Source organism: Odocoileus virginianus, chromosome 1 (genome assembly GCF_023699985.2).
Source record: "Odocoileus virginianus isolate 20LAN1187 ecotype Illinois chromosome 1, Ovbor_1.2, whole genome shotgun sequence".
In the NCBI taxonomy this organism is placed as follows: domain Eukaryota; kingdom Metazoa; phylum Chordata; class Mammalia; order Artiodactyla; family Cervidae; genus Odocoileus; species Odocoileus virginianus.
Genome location: NC_069674.1, coordinates 92,758,043 through 92,782,127, shown reverse-complemented (window position 1 = coordinate 92,782,127; position 24,085 = coordinate 92,758,043). Strand labels below are relative to the sequence as shown.

General features: G+C 36.5%; 1 protein-coding gene across 1 annotated transcript in view; it reads right to left on the bottom strand.

The window, feature by feature from the left end:
* THSD7A (thrombospondin type 1 domain containing 7A) overlaps nucleotides 1–24,085 on the bottom strand; it is a 446,988-nt gene that overhangs the window by 79,604 nt on the left and 343,299 nt on the right. Inside the window, exons 8-9 of the mRNA XM_070470953.1 lie at nucleotides 15,272–15,506; nucleotides 10,583–10,698 (exon numbers count right to left, since the gene is read on the bottom strand). Coding sequence (XP_070327054.1) covers nucleotides 10,583–10,698; nucleotides 15,272–15,506 — 351 coding nt within the window. The remainder of the gene's footprint in view (nucleotides 1–10,582; nucleotides 10,699–15,271; nucleotides 15,507–24,085) is intronic.

Genomic DNA, 24,085 nt, shown 5'->3' with positions numbered 1-24,085 from the left:
TCAAAATAGTAATAATTATTGTAAGTAAATTACTCCAAATTATGTTAAAAGACAATGTATCTAATTAAGATTTACCTTAGATGAAGATATCAACTTAACAGTGTTACTGATATAAAGTTGTTCAGAATTTTTTAGTATGAGAAACAGGTGACATATATGACTGACAGCTTTGATAAAATATATCTCAACTTACAATATATACATTTTAAGGATGAATAGTCATGTGTCATTTAATAGAGTTCCCCTGAAGCATTTACATTTTTTCATAAGACAATTAAATATTTGAGATGTAGACTACAAAAACAGAGATATTTAGAAGGGTTAGTAGCCCTTAACACAACGAAAGTTTAATCAGAAATGAAATGCCGCTGCTGCTGCTGCTGCTAAGTTGCTTCATTCGTGTCCAACTCTTCAAGACTCCAGGGACTGTAGCCTACCAGGCTCCTCGTCCATGGGGTTTTCCAGGCAAGAATATTGGAGTGGGTTGCCATTTCCTTTTCCAGAAATGAAATGAAATATCCTTAAAGTCATTGTAGAAAAATATGATTTGATGATTAGAAGTTTCCAATAAATGGAACATCATTTTACATGGAGTCAGGGTTACCCCTCAACATGGTCTGGCCACTGATTCCCAGAAATGTGAATTGGAGATGCCTGTATTAGATAGGAGAATGGGTCAGATTAGGGAATCCTAAATGTCTGATGATGCAAGATAATTTCTTTGAAAAAAAAAAAAGAAAACTAAAAACATTTCTCGGCATGTACCTAGAACTAATAAATTAGAATTTTTGGGATCTGGATGTTGCGACACTGTGGATGTGGGAATCTGATTTTGACAAAGCTTGCTGGGAAATGGTGATAAACAGCTGAGTTTGAGATCTGTTAGAAAAATTGACCCTGTATGTCCCAATTTAAGATTCTAGGGTTTGCATGTAGCTTTTTAGGATTTCTCCTATAGTGGGGGAAACTTGTACTATTAATGACTGTTTTAACTATTTTAGTGAACAACTGGAACCCTATAGGTAATGACATAGGGAAATACGAGGTGGAGGTAGTGGGTAGTGGAGGTAGTGGGAAAATATTATCATAGGCTTTTAAAAATTGTAGCAATCATAGTCTGAATGTCAACTGCAACTTTTACATATTAAGTATAATTTATCTAAGAAAGATCTAAGGAGTGCCAATAGGACTCTTAATAAAATTGGCAATGCTATCTTCATCTATTATATTGTTCACTGCCCATTAGTTTTAGACCCAGGTGATAAATTCCTCTAATAATTTAGAGCTAGGAAAAATATTGTTTCCCTTCAAAATCTGTTAAGAACTCACTGTGCTTCAATTTCTTGCTTTATTCACCAGAATCTCAGAGTTAAATTTCTCAAGTACAGAAGCTTACCTTAACTTTGATTTTACATTATAAATTCTCTTCTCCCTTCCCTCTAGCCTATTTACTACCTGACTCTATGCTTTTCTTTTTACACTATTATCTGTTACTTTCCTTATGTTTTATATTTATGATCTGTCTTTAATCTTTTTAAAAGACTGAATGAGCATTCGTATCATTTGTTTAGCATTGAGGGAAGGAGGAAGACATGTGTTTGTTTTTAACAGGGAAAAAGAGGGAAAGAGTACAGAGGGGTCTTTGTTTCCCGGGTGGTTGAAATTCTTGAGTCAGTAACTTTTTTTAAGTGGCTGATAAAAAACAGACACAGAATTTAGGTCAAGGGATCTGGAGACTGAAGGGGAGAATGAGGTTAGCATCAGTGGTACCATTTACCTAGATATCACTTGGTATATACCCAGGGTGTTCAGATAGGAAGCAGCAATCAAATGTTAGTATTTCAATTCTAGTTTGTTTACTGACTTGAAAGCAAAAAGCCTCCTAATATGAAACTCTGAAACATTCTAGAGCCTTATCACCATCTCCACAAGCTTGTACTAGGTATATATAAGACTATGATACTCTTTTTCACTTCCATAATTGATTCCACAATGGGAATCCATTTATTCTTATAAAAAGTTCAAATACCTTAAACTTGTGCAGGCCACAGGGTAGGGATTGTGACCTGATTAAAATGGAACATTCCAAAGCCATAACACCTAGAGAGGAAGTTTAATGGAGCTACACAGAAAGTGTTACGACATCCACGTTTCTATGAACTAGGAGATTCATTTCTTCTCAGCTCTCAGTTAATGAATTACTTATACACACAACGAAACAGCACTGCAGAGCTCAGGCCAGCTATAGAGCCCTCAGATCAGAGCGCAAGGGGAGAGCTACAGCACATGCTCAAAAAAATTTAATAAATAAAAATGGAAGCTTCCCTGCCAATTACTTGAGTTAGTACATGTGGAACTTGAAAAGTTCATAGTTCAGTTCAGTTCATTGTATTTGAGTAAAGTCTTAATAAATGTTTGCTGAATGAGCAAACACATTCATTTCACTTCTTTTCAACCCGATTATAAGTTAACATCTCTGTTCTTTTTTATCCATTTCCTTATAGAATTATTCATATGGGTACTAAGTCTGTTCTTTAGTTTTAATAAAAAAAAAAAACAAGTATCACTTTCATTGGAGATAATGAACATGAGAAAAATAAAGGAATATTCCTGTAGTGTTTATACTTGAAAATACCTGCCTAGGATAGGTAGAGAAAAAAGGGATAACCTAGTTATGTGGTAATGGGCCACAGAGACTCAGAGGATATATAATCTCTCACTCAGCTACACACTTTTCAGTTATCTTAAGGCATTCAAGGTAAATTTCACTGGAGAAGTTTCTTGATAGAAGGATTTAAGGGGCAGGCAAAACCAAGCTGGGTTAAGTTGGAAGTGAGGTAGATGCCAGGTGGGGCAGCACAGGGATAAGAAATTGAAAGGGAAACATTTCATGCAAAAAGTAAAATGTAAAAGCAGTTTTGAGCCCATCGGGGGTAATTCTAGAAGAGTCCAGCCTGAGAGCATCAGAGTAGAAAAGGTGCCTCTGCAATATCCCTTCCAGCCCTCAAGTCAATAAATGTAGTAAGAAAAAAAAAAAAGAAGCAAACAGATTGTGAGCAGTCAAGTGCATTATTTGATCAAAAGTATTGATTTTTTAAGATGAGTTACAATTTATATGCATAAATGTTTTCCATCTTTAATAAAGCTCTTTGTAAAGAAAATTTGGAAAAGTTAACAAGTACACTGGTTTGAGGATTAAACTACTCTCTACTCAATACTGATGTTTATCAACATTGATTTTTCAAGATGTTATCATTAGAGAGGGGCTTCCTTGGTGGTTCAGGTGGTAAAGAATCTGCCTGCAATGCGGAAGACTTGGGTCCAATCTCTGGGTTGGGAAGATCCCCCAGAGAAGGGAACCCACTCTAGTGTTCTTGCCAGAAGAATTCCATGGACAGAGGCTATAGTCCATGGGGTCACAAAGAATCAGATACTACTGAGTGATTAACACACACCCATATACCCACACACATTTCAAACTACTCTGTTCTTTCTGGAACCCTAAGCTACTCTGCTCTTTCTTTCTGCAATACTATACTATAATGTTACTTATCTAAAGAGATTTAAAAAGGAGGCTAGCGCCCCATTTTCATAAGTTCAAGACTCTTATAAAATGTAAATTTTACCTATAGAGTTAAATTTCAAAGAAAAACCCCATTCCTGAATTACTTTTCTTTTGCTATTATCTATCTTTGAACATTCAACTTTTTAAACATTTATAAATTGTATGTGGAAGTCAGAGTAATTTCAATGGAGCTTGCCTCATTCCTATTTCATATCAAATAATGAAAAGCTAACGACATGTCACTGCTTTATTTTCCCTGCAACAAAAGACAAGTTTTCTATAAAACCATTGTATCCTTATTCTCAGTTACAGCAGTCTACAGGCAAAACAGAAAGGCTTCTCCCAGCGTACAAAGCATCTTGGCACTGTTGTTCAATGGCAACCTCCTCTGCCACCCACTGGTGTTTCGTTTTTCCCTCAATACACAATTATAGTTATTCTTTTTAAGTCTGAGTGTCTAGGTTTAGATTTCTGAAAGACTTTTGTTCTTGGAGACTCAACAGAGAGCTGCCAAACAGAAGAAGCAGAGCTCACCTGCTGGTGGTGAGATGGTCTGAGCTTGGCCAAACACAGTCCCACCTCTCAGAACCTCTTGCTCACAGAATAGCAGATCCCTGAACTGGCATTCTTGCACTCCTTGGCCACTGCCACCTAGGAGCTCCAGAGGAGACCAGTATTCTAGTGGCTCCACGCATTTTACTTTACAGCAGTTAGTACCTTCTGCTGAGACACCATCCCAAATAAACATCTCACGTGCTTGTCACTCACCCTGACAAACTAGCAGTTCTGATTCCCCCTGCATGTCTTCCATCATCACCTGTATCACAGCATAATGCTGTGCACAACCTAATTCAATTTGTCAGTCTTTTCTATCCTCTAATCTTTCCACCATTGTATCCAAAGGTGAGAACAGGACATGGAACAAGGCTGTATATTGTCACCTGCTTATTTAACTTATATGCAGAGTACATTATGCAAAACGCCAGTCTGGATAAGGCACAAGCTGGAATCAAGATATCTGGGAGAAATATCAATAACCTCAGATATGCAGATGAAACCACCCTAATAGCAAAAAGTGAAGAGGAACTAAAGAGCCTTTTGATGAGGGTGAAAGAGGAGAGTGAAAAGGTTGGCTTAAAACTCAACATTCAAAAAATGAAGATCATGGCACCTGGTCCCATCACTTCATGGCACATAGATGGGGAAACAATGGAAACAGTGACAGACTTGATTTTCTTGGGCTCCAAAATCACTGCAGATGGTGACTGCAGCCATGAAATTAAAAGACACTTGCCCCTTGGAAGAAAAGCTATGACCAACCTAGACAGCATCTCAAATAAAAAGCAGAGACATTACTTTGCTGACAAAGGTCCGTATAGTCAAAATTATGTTTTTTCCAGTAGTCATATATGGATCTAAGAGCTGGACAATAAAAATGGCTGATCACTGAAAATTGATTCTTTCAAACTATGGTGCTGGAGCAGACTCTTGAGAGTCTGCTGAACTACAAGATCCAACCAGTCATTCCTTTGAAGGACTGATGCTGAAGCTGAAGCTCCAATACTTTGGCCACCTGATGTGAAGAGCTGACTCATTGGAAAAGACCCTAATGCTAGGAAAGATTGAAGGAAGGAGGAGAAGGAGATGACAGAGGGTGAAATGGTTGGATGGCATCACCAACTCAATAGACAGGAGTTTGAACAAACTCCGGGAAATAGTGGAGGACAGGAAAGCCTGGCGTGCTGCAGTCCATGGGGTTGCAAAGAGCTGGACATGACTGAGCAACTGAAAACAACAACCCAAAGGAGCACACTGTCTATCAGTTTCAGTCTTTTCTTAGAAATTTCCCTTCACATTCTTTGTCAGTGGAGGTGGGTTCTACCTAGCCATTTCTGTCTTTTCTCCTCGTTTTAACGCTGTTGTAGTTCAGTTGCTAAGTCAACTCTTTGCAATCCCATGGACTGTATAGCACCCCAGGCTCCTTTGTCCAACCCTGTCTCCTGGAGTTTGGTCAAATTCAGGTCCATTAAGTGGGTGAGGATCCTGGTAGGCTATAGTCCATGGGGTTGCAAAGAGTCGGACATGACTGAGCGACTTCACTTCACTAACTAATTCAATAATATCTAACTCCTCTGAAGCTCCTGTCATCAATTTTACCATCATCTATCTACTCTGTAGCAGTCATCAACTAACATTTCATTACTTAATGGTTTTAGAATATCCCTCACTGTAATCCTTTCTCTTCCTACCCCTGCCACTACTCTGCTGGTTTGGGCATCCACACAGTTATTCTGTTCAAGGCACTGGAGGTTCTGAATTTCTGTACCTCCTCACCTCCAGTGACTTTTTTTTTTTGTGCATCTTACATCAATTACCAGCTCTTCTGTCATTCCCTGATGATATCTTCATCAATATTTGTACATTCTCATCTTTAAGCACCTTAATTTCTGGTCATTCCACCTAACCTTCCACTTTACCTACTATACTAAAGGTTAAAGTTAATTTTAGTAAAATTCTTTAAACTTCTAAAGGTTGCCAATCCACTCTCCCAATCACTTTTTTCACTATATCATCCTCTTCATGACCTTACTTCCATCTCAACCCACCTTAGATTCCATACTCCATTATTATTAAAAGTACTCCATTGAAAATACTCTTGACTTTCTGTTCCACTCTCCCTTTCTTGTGCTCTTCTAGAAGAGCCCTGACCTTAATCAATGCTAATTATTTTCCTACACCTTTCCTTCATTCAGGCAGCTGAACATGGCTGAAGAAACAGTGGCAACTGTGTTGAGCAACTCCTTTTAAAATGAACAACTACATGGCTATTCCATGTTGCCTATTACAAGTTCTATTACATGTTACTTAACTTGGTCATTTTTCTATTCTCCAAAATGATCTCATATCTTACCTAACCTCACATCTTACCTACCCTGCATCTTTCACTTGATCCTTCAAAGCATCAAGACCTTAAAACAATCATTAAATGCCTTTTCTGTCTCATACTACCAGAAAATAAGCTTCCTGATGTCAGGAAAATTGGTTTCCCTGTTTCCTGATGCATACAACACACACACATAATGAAACTCACTACTCATTTTTATGTTCAATCAAAAACTAAAAATTGTATCCTGCTATGCATGCAGCCTCAGTCGCTTCAGTCATGTCTATCTCTTTGCAACCCTATGGACTGTAGCCCACCAGGCTTCTCTGTCCATTGGGTTTCCCAGGCAAACATACTGGAGTGGGTTGTGATTTCCTTCTTCAGGGGATCTTCCCGATCCAAGGATGGAACTGGCATCTCTTACATCTCCTGCATTGGCAGGAAGGTTCTTTACCACTAGCGCCACCTAAGTCTAATTCAATCTTCTACAACCTGCCTCAATTTTCCAACTTCACATTCTGACTTTTCCCCCAGACATACCAAGTTCCAGTGGGTTGGATCCCACTTTCTTTTGAACAGTCCATCTTTTTCATGGTCACTGACACACTTTTCCTGATGCTTTTGATCACCTGGGGTTCTTTTATGCATTCTCTCTTTCAAAAAGGTCTCTTCTCCCTTCTTTTCAGCAAGATTTCCCCTGATATTTGCTCCCACAACAGATTTTCCCTGTTTCTTCCCTAGAGCTCTTTCTGCTTTACCACTAAATCTTGCTACTGAGTCATCCAAGTCTTACATTATCTGATCTATGTAGAATAGTTTTATATTTTAAATGAGATCAAAAGCTTCTTTGATGCTCTTCTCTGTAGGGCCATCAAAGTGTTAGTTAAATACAGTAATCAATAATTTAGAAATGCAGTATGTATTTATACATATATTACAGATGAGTATTAATTTAATTAACACATGCAGAGCATTTACAATTTATTTGCTCCCTCATCTGTAAAAATTTTTTAAGTGCCTTATATAAGTTATTACAGTTTGTCATATAAAATTTTTTGTATTTTATAAATGGTCAGAGAAGAGTAAAACAGCTTTAGTGCTATAAAAAGCATCAGCAAAGATCAAATTAAAAATCATGTTATTTAATTTCCAATTATAGGTTTTTAATAAGTTATATGTATTTTCTTCCTTTTCCAGACACAGATAATGCATAATAAGATAACAAATTCATAGGCTACTAAACTATCACCTAATTCTTGGACACATTTCAATATCCCAAATTAGTTTCAAATGAAGGTATAATGAAATGAGAGATATTTACCTGATTCCTTATTTTTAGGAGGGCTATTCTAGAATCAGTTTAATGGAATATTTATGGTTAATTTCTTAAAATTTTTAAAAATATAATCACACCAGGCTTTTTTTTTTTTTTTTTAGCCACACCACGCAGCATGTAAGATCTTAGTTTCCTGACCAGTGATTGAATATGTGCCCTCTGCAGTGGAAACACAGTCTTAACCACTTGACCATTAGGGAAGTCCCTACTTTATTTCCTTAAAATACTTAAGACCAAGAGAACTGTTATTTCAAAATATTTTATTCAAAGTGAAAAAATGTCCAATATCAAAGAAGAGACAAACTTTTTTTTCTACTTTCAAAAATTTTACTTACAAATGTTAAAGTTCTGTGAGGTTATTAATCATGGTACTACAAATGTAACTGCATGTTTTGGAATTATTAGTAAATGGCTTACATCAATATAAAACATTAAGTATAAGAATATGCAGAATAAAATTTTCAAGCACATAAATTTCATGTAATAAATAACCTTTTCCATGGTAGTGATGAATAACCAACAATTATCACAGAAATATCAATCTATGAGAAACTACAACTCTACTGCTGATTGTAACCAAACTAAAGGATATCATAGGCTATTTAGGTTTTAAGAAAGTAAGGAGGCAGAGTCAGTTCTAATGAGGTGGATGAATGCAGAGCCTATTACACAGAGTGAAGTGAGTCAGAAAAACAATTATCATATACTAATGCATATATATGGATTCTAGAAAGCTGGTACTGATGAACCTGTTTCAAAAGCAGCAGTGGAGACCCAGACATCGAGAATGGACTTATGGACAAGGTTGCGCAGGGAGAAGAGGGTGAGAGGTATGGAGAAAGTAACATGGAAACGTACATTACCATGTGTAAAATAGATAGCAGATGGGAATTTGCTGTTTGACTCAGGGGAAAATACCCTATGGGGAGGGAGGTGGGAGGGATGTGTAAGTGGGAGGGGACATGGGTAAATCTATGGCTGGTTCATGTTAATGTTTGGTAGAAACCAATGCCATAATGTAAGCAATTATCCTTCAGTCAAAAATAAATAAATCAAAAAAAAGAAAGTAAGGGAAGATAAAAGAAGAAAATCTGGATAAAAATGATAGACAAAAACACTACTATATCAATAAGATTAAAGTCATTAACATTTTTGAAGAGTTAATGCTAACTCTTTTTGTCCCAAAGCTTTTAAAATGCCTCAAAAGACTTTTGATCCAGTGGTTAAGAATCCAGAGGAACTGAGAGAGCTGCAGGGAAACATGTACATTACCGTTTGTAAAACAGATAGCCAGTGGGAATTTGCTCCGTGGCTACCTAAGGGGGTGGAATGGGGTGGGAGGTGGGAGGGAGGGGACATATGTGTACTGATAGTCGATACATGTTGATGTATGGCAGAAATCAAGACAATATTGTAAAGTGATGCCTCCAATTAAAAAATTAATAAATTTTAAAAAATGAATCTGCTTGCCAAAGCATTGGACATGGGTTCGATCCCTGGTTCAGGAAGATCCAACATGCCATAGAGCAACTGAGCCTGAATGTCACAACTATTGAAACCTGTGCTCCACAAGAAGAGAAGACATCTCAATAAGTCCCAACATGGAACGAAAAGGAGCCCTTGTTTGCAGCAACTACAGAAAGCCCATGTGCAGCAATGAAGACTCAGCACAGCCAAAAAGAGATAAATAGATGAATAAATAAGATGGTAAAGAATGAAATAACAGAGGAAAATATTTCTATTCTTGCTCACTTTGTGATTTATTTTATATATCAATGGTATTTAAAACAGAAAAAGCATAAAAAGGAACCCATATTTGAACTGTATAAAATAACCACAGAGCATAAACAATCAATTATGAAGTTTATAATCTTATGTAATATCTTCAGGATTAAAAAAAAAATTTCCAGTAATTTAAAGCAGTTGTTAAACCAGAAGTTGATTCTCACATTAATCCTATAGTAAGAGTCAAGAAGCATAAGTAACAGCATAAAAGAAACTTAAGATAAACTATCTCTATTTGTCAGGAGAGTAAAATAAAAAATAGGAGACAATGTCATTTGTGACACTGAGAGAAAACGTGTTGACTTTCTGTACAAGTCACCTAGAGGATGAGGACATCTTTCTTAGTGGCAATGAGTAAGGACATTATGCGTGTGGCATAGGCCCTCTCGGAGGAGGTCGCCGTCAGCCCCACTATAGGGCTGCCACGCAGATGACCCATACATTGCAGAACAATTATACCAAGAAAAAACCAAACCAAACTGGGAGCAAATCCTCATCTTATAAAGGCCTCATGGCATGTTAAGTGTTGGCAGAGGTGCACTTTGATCATTTTCCTCTTTCCTTTATTCCCATCCTTTGGGTCACATAATTGAATCTGTAGTGAATCTGGTCCCATGGCTATTTCTTGCACCTTAGTAGGTTGAAAACCATGAGTACTCAGAAAATCACTGTGTATTCTTTTTGAAATACACAAGGCCACTACACATTCTTGTAGAATCAATGCTAAAGGAAACATTATGAATGTAATAAAGTCTAGAATATTTTCACTTAGGTCTATATCACACCGCTATTTAAGTCAGTTTTGGCATAAAAGTCATTTGACTTATCTGCTTGATACTCTAAAACCTGTATTATTTTCTAGAAGGAAATCCAAATTGCATGGCATTTGTCCCAATCCAGGATCATAGAGCCAGCCCCATATAAGAATCAAAACATTGCTCAGCCAGAGGAACTTCGAGGCCTAGAGAGAGGGTTCCTGGGTGAACTGCCTACAGAACTCTTCAGGGCATACCTTCTTGACATGAGGAAGGGCAAGATGTCCAGTCACTATATGGCGTCACGATACAGTCCTTCCTACAAGGAAGCAGACAGGGTCGTACTGTTTCAGGTCGAAGGCTTTCAGGACACCTAGGAAAAGCAAAGGGAAGTTACTAGACCTCTGTACTAACCCAGAACCAGGTAATTTATATCTTTAGAATTTTTACTTCTGAAATTGCTAAACAGTCATCCATCTGTAGTATTCCACCTCCAGGATTCTTTCTACTTTTTGACAAGAACTATACAACTAAAATAATTCTCCTGAACTGAACCTCAATAAAGCTTCTCAAGGCAGGAAGTGAAAATTTAATAATAGTAATTGTGCTATGTAGGAGAAAATATAATAATTATTCTTTATCCATTTTTAACAGTCTATTACTAAATCTGCACTTTCTAACGTGCCTTATAAGAAATTTATGAAAGTTCAAATTACCAATTTAAGGAACCAATTCTACACCTTTGTATAACTAAATAGGCTTACTGTCAATCATAATTTTCCAGGCTACTCTGTACTTTATTTTTACAAAATATATTTAGCAAAAAATAAACTTATTCTATATAAGCATATTCTATAATAATATATATATTATATATAATAAGCATATTCTATAGATAGTACATGTTCAAAAACCAATATTGTATTTATAGCTATGAATGTCATAAAAATAAGTAATAAAATAAGAAAGTATACAGCTAATTAAGATAAACAATTTTTGTTCTGTTCCTGGTTTCATTCACTGTATTCTTATTTTTTCTTCCATTTTCTTCTAAGTTTTAATCTACTGGATTTTAAATATTTTAGGTATTTTTATAAATTATAATATTTTTAGAATAAAAAGAGTGAATGGATATAAATAAAGAGTCAATAAGTAATTTAAAGAAAAACAAAACATTGTGTTCTTGATATAAATTATAGCAAAATTAGGTTAATTATAATTTTTCAAAAACACAAAAATATAAAATATATTATTAGGGGCATGAGAGAAAAATAATGACAAAACACTGAAATGCCTTATACTTTATAAGGTTTTCACTTCCTAGAAGAATTTTAGGAAGGTGATGTATGAGTTTTAAATATAGTTTTTGTTTATTGTGTACTTGTTCCATGATTTTTAAATTTCCTAATTCTTTTCTGCACCTTCACAATCTGAGTCTACTATCATTAGCAATCAAATGCTATTAATACTAGAAGATGCATATAAGGACAACAAAACATAATAACATAATTCATGTAACTAAAAGTAATGTTCTGATTCCTAAGAAATTTTCCTTTGAGGTGATATCATACATCTCTGACAAGTAAGTTAAGAGGCAGTGAAGAAATGAATCAACCAGTATAACTGTTGCTGGAACAACTTGGCAAATTAGTGAAAAATGGGATTTAAAAATACTCCCCATAGGAGAAGTCAAATTTCTTGTAGGTCAAGATAAATTGTCTTCCAACAAGTAAGTTAATCAGGTTTTCAGAACTGAACTATGAGTGAATAAATCAACATCATTAATCTCCTTCCTATAATTTCTATATAGCACTTTGCTGACACTTCATTTTTGATATATCTGTAAGTTTTTATTTATGTCTCCTATCTCATCCATAAGTATTATATTCTATTCAACTATACAGATATATATATTTTTTTGCTCGCTCAGTAACACCAGGCTTTATCTGAAAGTGGATTTTAAAAAATACATTGGATTCAACATTTCAAAATGAAATATTCTCTCTGGTTTATGTTGAATATACACTTGGATTTTCCTAATTGCTATGCCTACTCAAAGTTATGAACAGAAAAGAAATTTAGATAAGAATCATTAGAAGTTAATGTTTTGTTACAACTGAGATTATAAATCACTAGAATTATAAGTTAACCTACATTCTTAACCAGGAAACATTATATGGCAAAATCTCACATATAATCATCCTGTTAATTCTTGTTGAAACTATGGAATTATTGATTAGTAAGTATTATTGGAGGCATTCCTTCTCAATGAGGCAATTTTAGAACTTTAACAATGGAAGAGCATTACTCAATTACACGCTTTTCAAATTTTAACTCTGAATAAATCAATGGAATTTACAATGCTATCATTGACAACCTCAAAAATTCTATTTTAGTTTAGAAATTTCCTCAGCAAGATATTCGGTTAACTGTGGAGAACAAAATTACCAACAACAAAGCTGTTAAATGAACAGACCAATATAAATTATACAGCCTAGATCACATCCAATGAAATGAATTCAGACTTCCTTTGGTGAGGCAATTGGTTCAGTCAACATGCTTCTTTTCTCCTTTGTGCTGTTTGTATTTAGTGTTTGTGGTTTAAATCAAGGAATTGATTTTCCCCCAAATCTTATTCAAGGTCAAATTAAACAGATGTGATAGGAGTTGAAGTTTGTTACTCGGAGGATAGATAAGATCAATTACATTGATTTTCCCATTGCACAGTAATCTGTTTTATTAAGAGGAGTTTAAAACAAGGTTTCTATTTGCATTTTTGTTTCGAATGCCTAGGACTGAAAAGCAGTCACTGAATTTAACCTAGCATATTTAGGCATAAGGGTAGTAATATTTTCTTTTGCATTCACAGCATTTGCTTTATTTTTTAGAACTTTAAGGGCAAAGGAAATTCATTTGATTTAACAAATCTATACTTGTATCCAGGTCACTGAAAAAAGGCGGCAAGGGTAAAGTGCATTTTTAATGGATTATTGTGGTGCTCTGACATTGGGGCTTCAGGATATCCTTTCTATTGAATGATTTAATGACATTAATCCACCAGGCTTTACCACACATAGGCTTGCGTGTATGTACATCCACTGCTGAGGAAAAAACTCTGTAGTTTGCATAAGGAAGGAACATATAACAGTAACATCTAAAAGGTAAATGAAACTGCAAAAGAGTAACAGAGTGAGCTTACCCATAGAAGCTCAGAACAAGACCCCTCCAATCTGAACCATGACAAGCTGGTCAGCTGATAATCCCCTGCAGCAAATATTTCTGTCCCTTTGCTTGTCCCTGCAAGTCCCACAATCCTCAAAACTTGGGACTTCCACTTTTGCTGTCACTGTTATTGACTTTTAATATACTGCACATTAATATCCTTTGTTACATTCATGACAAATTTAGCATCATTTTTACTGAAATATTGGTTTGGGGCTGCCTATGAAGCATATGGAATAGTTTCTCAATTTATTCAAATCTTTTGGCATATATTTTCTAACTACATACTTGTTTGCTAGAGAACCCAGAGTTGACATATTGTATGTGCCTTGTGAGAAACAAACAAAAAACATATCAGCATAACTGGGCTAATCGTTTGTTGGAGAAAACTAATAAATCAGTTATAAAAGTATATGCAAAGAGGAAGAAAACTCTATCATTGATGATTTAGGTAGCATCCATCTTTTAAAGTTCATATCATCTTAGCCATGTGGAACATGAAAAGTAAAACCCATCAGTTTTGCATGTTTCTTAATTTCTAACTAAATGATGAGGCAAAATATTACCAAAGTCCAGAACACTGGGCATTAGAAAAAAACAAGTCATCATGAGATTCTTACTTATCCCCTGGAGTTTGTCGTATATCAGTTACATTATTATCATTTCTCTGAAACACTAAGAAGTATCTTGAATTTTCCAAGAGAAAATAATTTCTAAGATTTATTGAGTGCTTACATTACTACTTTTTGTTTTCATTAAATTTCTGCAAATATTTTTGAAAATTGAAGCCAGAATCTGTTAAGTAGTATGTTTAAGACCACACACGAAACCTAAGTACTTGACCAAGTTTTCAGAAATTATGAGGCCATTTTTATACCAGTGCAAAACTGATGGATTTTACTTTTCATGTTTCACATGGCTAAGATGATATGAGCTTTAAAAGACAGATGCTATCTAAATCACAAATGATAGAGTTTTCTTCCTTGTTAAGTATATTTTTATAACTGCTTTATTAATTTTCTCCAAGAAATGATTAGCCCAGTTTATGCTGATTTTTTTTCTTTTTTTTTACTTTCTCACAAGGCACATACAATGTGTCAACTCTCGGGTTCTCTAGCAAACTGTTTGCCGTGTTATCACACTACTTGTTAACTACAGTGAGACACTGGTGCTTTTTCTGCTTATTCTAACCCTCATCCTATCCTAAGGCTCTCTCTTGGGAGTAAATGGTTTATTCATTTAACCATTAAAAGATGTAGCAAGTTTGGCCTCAGTATTTTTGATACAGTACCTTCTAAGGAAAATGAAAGGCAGATCATAGAAGGCTATTGCCCAATTAAACTAGACGGGCAGCCTCCACAGCCTACGGGTACACAGGAGGCCACGGATGACCTCCACTGCTAGGACTTTGGATGCTGTCACTATTGATCAGCCAGCCCTAGGGTGAGCACTTCTTTCACTGCCTCACTAGCCCAATAAAAGCAGAAAGTGCTACTATAACACTGAAAGTAGGTACCACATGGAGAGATTTCTACAGAATTTATGGATCCCAGGTACAAGCTGTTATAACTTTATCAGTGGCTCCCATCAAAACACAGAAGTCTTACTCTTGAGATCAGGTATGATAAGCACCAAACATTCCATTTCATGAAGCAAGTGGAGCCTGGGCCCATCCCTACATGGCTGGCCACAGGAGTTAACTATCGTCGTTTTCAAGTCCTTACTTTTTGGGTCCCACTTGGCCAACATTGACCCGCACACAGATGACTTTTCTTGTCTGCATGCCAACGGAGCAAGAGGCCTCCCCGTTCCAAGCTGCAGTTGTGTTGAAGGACGAAACTGAAGTGTCCTCGATACACTGGCCCCAGGGACCGGTTTGCCAGTGGTACACAGTACAGGGATGCTCGTTACAGCTGCGTACCTCTTGCAAAGCACTGCTGTTTGGGCACTGAACTCCACCTACAGAAACAGACAGTATGAGCAGGTTAGATATGGTGCCAACAGAAACCTTGTCATTCTCTGTCCCTTGGAATTAACAATAAGAATGATACTGGCCACTTACTAGCACAGGTGACCATCACACTGCTAGGAAGGCAAATCACGTGAATGGCACTGTCTGGCTGAAAACTTAAACTTTGTGGTATACTTGATATTTGGTTTGGGGGACTCAAAAGGACCTCAAAGACAGGCCATTATTCTCTAGAGAAGATGAAAATGAGGAACAAATGAAGCCTATGTATTCCTAACGAGAGGAAACATGGACATTGAGAATCTATAGATGGGGAAAACCCCGGATGTTCACAAATGATATCCATCAAATTGAAAGTCTTAATTCTAGGTTTCAAAGTGCTGCTTATTTCAGTGAATTAGGATTTAGGGTGATTCAAAATCAACAGATGCTTTCTGATCCCCCATGGCATCACTGAAGAATACATTATACATGTATTAATGATAATATACCATATTTCTTCAAATCTAAAATGTGTGAATGACTGTGAGATAGACCATCATTTTATGTGTCCCAGAAAGAGTAAAATGGCTGCAAATTAAACTACAATACTTTTTTATCAACTCTAATTTTTACTGTATGCTTACCCAAATACCTTTGTATGACTTATTTAAATACTTTTTAAAAAATGTACCACTTTTACATCCATTAAAAGGGAAGGTATTCCTAAAACTTCTTTATATTCAGAATCCAAATCTTTCAAGTAGCTTATCAGTTGACACTCATCAAAGTTTGTGTTCTCCTACATATAACATCTCTGTGGCATCACATGCATTAGTTACCCAGGATTTCTTAAAAGTGTTCCCTGTTGTCTCCAGGGTTTTTTTCCAGGATACTGGTACCCATTTCTAAGTTCTAATGTGGCTCTATTTTAATTATACCAGAAGATGTTTGCCAATGAAAAGTTTAAGCGAGCAACCAAGGGAAGGTTTATTTTCCTTCCTCAAATGGCCCTTAGCTGTTTTTATTTCTTTGTTTCTGGTAGAAATAGTATGGAGTTGCTATTGCTCTCAGGAATAACAATGAAATTCCCAAGTACTAGCAATGACAACTATATTATAACTGCTGTTTGGCCACCATGATTTTAAAATGAACCTAATATAACATGCAGTAATTACAGAGATGATAAAGAGTAAAACACATGTGTCCTTTTAATCAATAGAATGCGGTAGTGGAGTTGTCAATATGGAACTCTTTTTTAACATGCTGGTCCCATTATAAGTACTTTATAGGTAGGATCTCATTTTATATCCACAGCTGCTGAACAAGTTAAAAATTATGAAGGGGATGAGTCCAGACAGCTTAAATGATGCAGTCACAGAAGCAGTTAGGAATTTACGGAGTCTGGTGTTTTTTTGTTTTTACCTAAATGCTATTTGTAATCAGCGCTGAAAATAAAAAGCTTTATCCTGTTAAAAACAGAGTATTGGGAGGGACTTATTGTTTACATTGTTGACAATTTGATCTAGTCACACTTATGTAGTCTCTGGATTTCATTTTAAGAATAGAAAATAACTGGTTGTTCACATGGAATGGTGGATCCCTGGGTGTTCATCACACATATTTGTGACAGTAAATGGAGGAAACCTGAACATAATGAGGTGGGTTTTAGATATCAGGAAAGCAAGTTTTTTAAAAGTTTAAAAACATTAAGAAAAGTGATTCAATAGCTAGTGACCCTAATATAGCAGGAGACCTGGGTTCGATCCCTGGGTTGGAAAGATCTCCTGGAAAAGGGAATGGCAACCCACTCCAGTATTCTTGCCTGGAGAATCCGACGGACAGAGGAACCCGGAGGGCTACAGTCCACCAGGTCTCAAAGTCAGACATAACTGAGCTACTAACACTAACACTAACAAGGAGGATGGCTCCTAAAGTTTGAGATCTGGGTAAAACTAATAAGCAAAATCACACCCTGAGCTGATCTTCAGGTATCATTTCATTTGTGACTAAGGACATCCCTCTATTCAGCATATAAATCAGTAGGCAATTTATGTGATAATTTAACTGCAATTTACAGTCACTTATGCAGTGTTGAACATGGGATCAACATCAGAATAACCTGTATTAAACAACATTTCTTTACTGTCCCCTGCTTCATGAAGGTGAAAACATCTGTCACGGCTCATATCCTATCTTCCATCACACAGCTCAGCAGTCCTGGAGCAAGAAGTTTAGTATTTGAATAGGGACAACTCCTAAGCCTGCTAATTGGACTGGGGCACTCTTATTACCCACTTCCCTGAGGCTCTAGATTTATCCAATGGTATTTCTCAAGAAAACACATGCTAACTGTAGAAAAATGTGTTCATTTTACATAACCATTTAAAACTATATCTAATTTAATAGTGAAATTACCCCTCCTCAATTGAATAATGTGTTTTTACTTACCCCATTTTTACTTTGAATATATGTATGCTATGTAAGTTATGATTTTAAAACTCTGAATTGTTTTTGACATTGGAATTGGCTGGTTGGTTTTGAAAAAAATAATAAGAAAAGAGCTTCTACAACATCAGCATAACACGTCCAGGAACTGCAAGATAACTGTTAAGTTTACAAACATAAAGACTATTTATTTTCTTGCCCCAATCCACATTAAAGCCACACCAGCATTTTCTGTGTATGTCAAGATATTTGCACAGATAAGTCCCAGTGTGGTCTTAATTATAACAACGATGTGGCAATTTGGAAAGTATGGCTTGGATAATCAGTCACTGCAGCATTGTCATGTTGTTCAGGGAATACTTTTATGGTTGAAAAATTGATAGATATGATACTGAATTTATTTATTATTTATGGGAAGATTTAATTCCAGACATCTGGGAATATTCTCATTCCTGTAGTATGAGATTATAAAATGTCACCTGTGACAAAATCAGTGGTAAGTGTATTTTTTTTAAAAAACCCTCTTATACATAAAAATATACGCTTCATATTAATGTGACTATTTAGACTTTCTATCCTTTCACCAAAAGGAAAGACTTTATAATACTCTGATGATGAAATTCTGTTATATAAGTAAACTTTCATGTTCATACAAAAATGCCAATTATAATATGCAAAACTTCTCTCAGAAACTACAAATGACTTTTCCTCCCTACCATCAAGCCCAAAAGACCTTGGTTAAGAGACATTTAACAGAGCTATGTTGTTTTTGAGTGTGGCATTGAAGTCCTTACAATTTAGATCACAGATTGGAGAGGAAAAAAAAAAAAGAATCTTTTCAGGGACTCCTCTTGTGGTCCAGTGGCTAAGACTCTGAGCTTCCAATGCAGGAGGCTCGTGTTCGATCCCTGATCAGGGAACTAGTCCCACATGCTGCAACTAAAGATCCTGCATACCACAACTAAGACCCTGGCACAGCCAAGAAATAAATAAAATAAACAAGTGGTTTTTTAAAATAGAACCTTTTCAAAACATTAATTGAATACCTATGTACTGACTGTAATATGCAATGGTTACCTATGCTTCAAGGAATAGTCTAGAGGGGTTAGAAATAGAAATAATTCTTGCTACTCTCAAAGATCTTACAATGCAGTGGAGAGAAGTATGGGGTGATAACAATAAGCAAAGAATTGAGTACAATTCTAGGTGAATGCAATAATATAATGATAAAGAATATGACAATTATGTTAAAAGAGGTATTTAGTATAATTGGGATTCAAAAGTTTAAAATTACATTAGTTTGGGGGATACTAAAAATGACTAAGGTTGTTGAGATGAGGCATTGAGATGACTTTTGAAGAAATAGGAGTTCGATAAGCAGAGTTCTGGGAAGGGAGACAAGGAAGAGAAAATTTAATTTAAGCAGAAGAGAAACTAAATAAAAGCTGAGGCACTCAGGCAGGTATGACCCTGGGAATTAGCAATATTGATGCAGTCAACTGGAGTGCAGAGTTCACACAGAAAAGTAACTGATGATAAGGATAAAAAAGTGGACTAGGCTCAGGGTAAGAAGAGGCTATTACAGTGTACTGTGAATTACAATTTTCAGATACTTGTAACTTTGCCTGCTATTGCAGCCGTAATACCTTTGACAGCAGACTACTGGAGGGTGAAAGGCAATGGCATGATTTCAGGGAATTTAACTGGAAGTGCGTTAGTCACAGAGAACCTCAAGAGACACTGGGGCGGCCACCACCCCCTCCGTTTTCTTCCCCTTGTAGTAAGGGACTAAAGACATCCCACAGTAGAGTCTGGATAAGTCCTGTAGGACTGTGGGAACAGACTGAAGTGGTGGTCACGTGGGAACAGACTAAAGCAGAACTGCTCTTTCAAAGTCAGTAGCAGGAAGGTGCGGAAGTGGCAGTATTTACTCAGAAGTCAGAGTTATGTGTGTATGTACACATAAAATAGATCCTGATCTCTTCAAATTCCTCTAGAGGAAATAGAAGTACTTCCTGGTTCTCAGAACTAAAATCATTTCACTGTAAAAATGAAACAAGGTAAAACAAATATTTATCCCCTCAATGTTTTATACTGCAAAGTAAAACTTCTGAGGACTACTAATTATTTGAGGAAAAATTGGCATAATTTTATTTCAATTTGCATCTATTTTCTGCATCTACAAAGAAGGTGTAAAGACACACTAACACTTGGCTGAAGTTATAATATCAGGTCACTCTGAACTCTGCAAAAATAAATATTCTCTTATATCTTGCTTTTTAAAGATAATTGACTATAATGAGAACTAACAGAAGCTGTTGTTATACTTAGTGGAAAACACTTTGAAAATCATTTTTCCTTTTAAACCAAGTTTGTTAAGAACCTGCAACATGAGTTAAAAAATGGAGAAGGTCATAAATATAACATCAATTTTTAAAAAAAATCAATATACTACTATTTATATCAAAAATATGTCAAACTTAAGTGCTAAAGGATTGATTTCTTTTAGAATTCCTGAAATAATTCTAAAGTAGCTCTTGGGACCCATTCTGTATTTTCACATGATACAAAGATTTTTACATCAAAGTGTCAAACAAACCTAAAAGCAAATTATTAATCTTATTTAACCAAAAGTCAAGGCTTTTAAAGTAAGATACATACACAGAATTTTATTTTCAAGTTGAAAAGAAATATTTTTATATTAACTATCTTCAGTTATGCCATTTGTAATTTGGTTTCCAAATTTTAGAAGACAATATTTTAGTAAAAGGCATTTTATGACATTTTCGTGTACTGCCAATACACAAAACAATAGTTTACATAATGCTGCTGCTGCTGCTGCTGCTGCTAAGTCGCTTCAGTCGTGTCCGACTCTGTGCGACCCCACAGACGGCAGCCCACCAGGCTCCCCCGTCCCTGGGATTCTCCAGGCAAGAACACTGGAGTGGGTTGCCATTTCCTTCTCCAGTGCATGAAAGTGAAAAGTGAAAGTGAAGTCGCTCAGTCGTGTCCGACTCTTAGCGACCCCATGGACTGCAGCCCACCAGGCTCCTCCATCCATGGGATTTTCCAGGCAAGAGTACTGGAGTGGGGTGCCATTGCTTTCTCCATAATGTTACTCAAAGATTATATGAAAAGCACTTATATTCAAATTATTTTTATTCTATTATTTTTAACTTTGAACTAACCCTAAAACTATAGGGATATTTAAAATGTTACCAATAATTTTTTCCCCTTGATCATATGGAAGAAGTTATTGAAATGATGCCCCATTACCTGAAATACTTCAGTATGTATTTCCTGCAATCAAGGGCATTTTCCTATACATAAGCATATTCAACATTCAAGATTAGGCAATTAATACTGATGCATTATTTCCATCCAATCCTCAGACCCATTTAAACTTGTCAATTATCTCAAAACGTTTTTTTATAATAAAAGGATCTGGTTCAGAATCAACTGTTGCATTTAGAGCTTATGTCCAGCTAGTTTCCTTCAATCTTTCTCAATCTTTCCTTAATTTTCATAACTTAGACACTTTTGAAGATTGCTGCTGCTACTGCTGCTAAGTCACTTCAGTCGTGTCCGACTCTGTGGGACCCCATAGACGGCAGCCCATCAGGCTCCCCCGTCCCTGGGATGCTCCAGGCAAGAACACTGGAGTGGGTTGCCATTTCCTTCTCCAATGCATGAAAGTGAAAAGTGAAAGTGAAGTCTCTCAGTTGTATCCGACTCTTAGCGAGCACATGGACTGCAGCCCACCAGGCTCCTCCGTCCATGGGATTTTCTGATTAGGGGCCAGTTATTTTGTAGAATATCTTCCAGGTAGAATTTGTCAGATGTTCCCTCATGATCAGATTCTATAATATGCATCTTTGACAGGGATGGTACAGACATGACATCATGCTCTCTTCATACCACACCAGGAACACATCCTTTGTATTTGCCCCATTACTGATGATGTAAACTTTGATTACTGAATTAACATAGTGTCTGTCAAACTTCTTCATTATAAGGATACTTAAGACTGTAAATATAATGCTCTTCATCAGACTTTCAATTAATTTATTTATATCAAGTATGGATTCATGGTTTCCTATCTTAGTTAATGTATATAAATAGCTATTATTGTTAATTTGCATTCACATTGCTCTTGTATGTGGCCAGTGGGAGACTCTTCAAGCTAGCTTCCCTCACCTTTTTTAAATTTCACTTTTATTTTATATTGGAGTGGAGTTGGTTAACAATGTTGTGTTAGCTTCAGGTATAAAGCAAAGTGATTCAGTAATATATATGTGTGTGTGTGTGTATCCACTTTTTTCCAGATTCTTTTCACATATAGATTATTACAGAATATTGAATAGAGTTCTCTATGCTATACAGTAGGTCCTTATTAGTTATCTATTTTATATATACAGTAGTGTGACCTTTTGAAATATTTTCCTCTTCTTTTCTTTCTGGCACAAGATCCTCCAGGCACATCTTGTACTTTTGCTATCCCAGCCCTAGAATCAGTTATTTCTCCAAGAAGCCCTGGCTCCTTTCATGGGAGAATGGTAATAGACATCAAGGTCTCAGCGCTAAATGCACTGACTGCTATCATGTCATTTCAGTGAACAGAGCTAACACATGTATATGACTATAATATGAATATATATCATACTTATATGTGAATTTTATGTATTTTTATGTCTAAGACTTCCCTGATAGCTCAATTGGTAAAGAATTCACCTGCAATGTAGGAGACCCTGCTTCAATTTCTGGGTTGGAAAAATTCCCTGGAGAAGGCTACCCACTCCAGCATTCTTGGGTTTCCCTGGGGCTCAGATGGTAAAGAATCCGCCTGCAAGGCGGGAGACCTGGTTTGATCCCTGGGTTGGGAAGATCTCCTGGAAAAGGGAAAGGCTACCCACTCCTGTATTCTGGCCTAGAGAATTCCATGGGCTGTATAGTCCACAGGGTTGCAAAGAGTTGGACACGACTGAGCGACTGCACTTTCACTTTTATGTCTAGATTTACAAATTGAACAGCATGCATTCACACTGATAACTTCAAATTCCAATATAATACAACAAGGTTTACTCTAGTTTTCTTTCTTAACATATTCCCAACTCCCTTCTTTAGCAATAAGAAACCCAACTATTATGTTTAATACATGTACCTATTTGGTTAACCAACCCCCCTCCCCAGTCTCCCACTGCCATCTTCACTGCTCTACCCATGGGCCATCGTCATCAGCCTGCTCATACTCTGACACCTGCATTCAACCACTCCACATTACTGAAACCTCCTCAACCCTGCTTGGCTCCGACACCCCGCACTGGGCTGTTTCCTCAATGCTGGGATTCCCTCTGCATCCTGCTTTTGCCCTGGCATCCTGTGTTGGGTCACTGCTTTTACTCTTGTGCAATCCATGTGTCCCTCCGTTTAGACTTCTCAGTGTCTCAGACACTTCACGTCAGGCCGCCCTTTTCTCACTGGGGATGCCCATCTCCCTCAGGCTGGGCTCTGACAACCCGCCCTGGATCACTACAGACCCCCCTCCTGCCCACCTGCTGGCACAGGTGCTCAACTGTTTGGCTCCACTGAATAACTTTGCAGATAAAACTATTAATGAAGGGAGCTAAAGAGGCTAGAAAGGACAGGAAGGAAAGGGAAAAGAAAGTATAGCATGAGATAAAAGAAAGTTCTACTCTATTATTTTACCATTCTTTTAACAGGAATAAGGAAATAATGAGTCATAACATTTTAACAGTGGAGAGTGTGTCTAGTTCATTGGGGTCCTATGGAATACTCCTCTATCTCACACACTTATATATACACACATGGATATAGATACATACAGACATAGAGGTAGATACACAGATACATATACAAAAAAAATCAGGGGTAAGATCAGTAGCCAGCATGCCTTTCTTTCCAGCACACAGTAGAAATGTATTTCCCCTGCCCCTGATGAAATTAGGTTCAAATCCAAGTCATGATTATTTGACCTGCTTTGATAATGAAATGTCAACTGAAATGACATAAATCACTCTGGATGAAAGAATTTAATTGCTGACTCTTTTAAAACAGGTAAGAGTCCCCAGCTGTTTTCTTCCTCTGGCATGAAGATTGTGAGGTAGGCTTTCATACCGAGGTG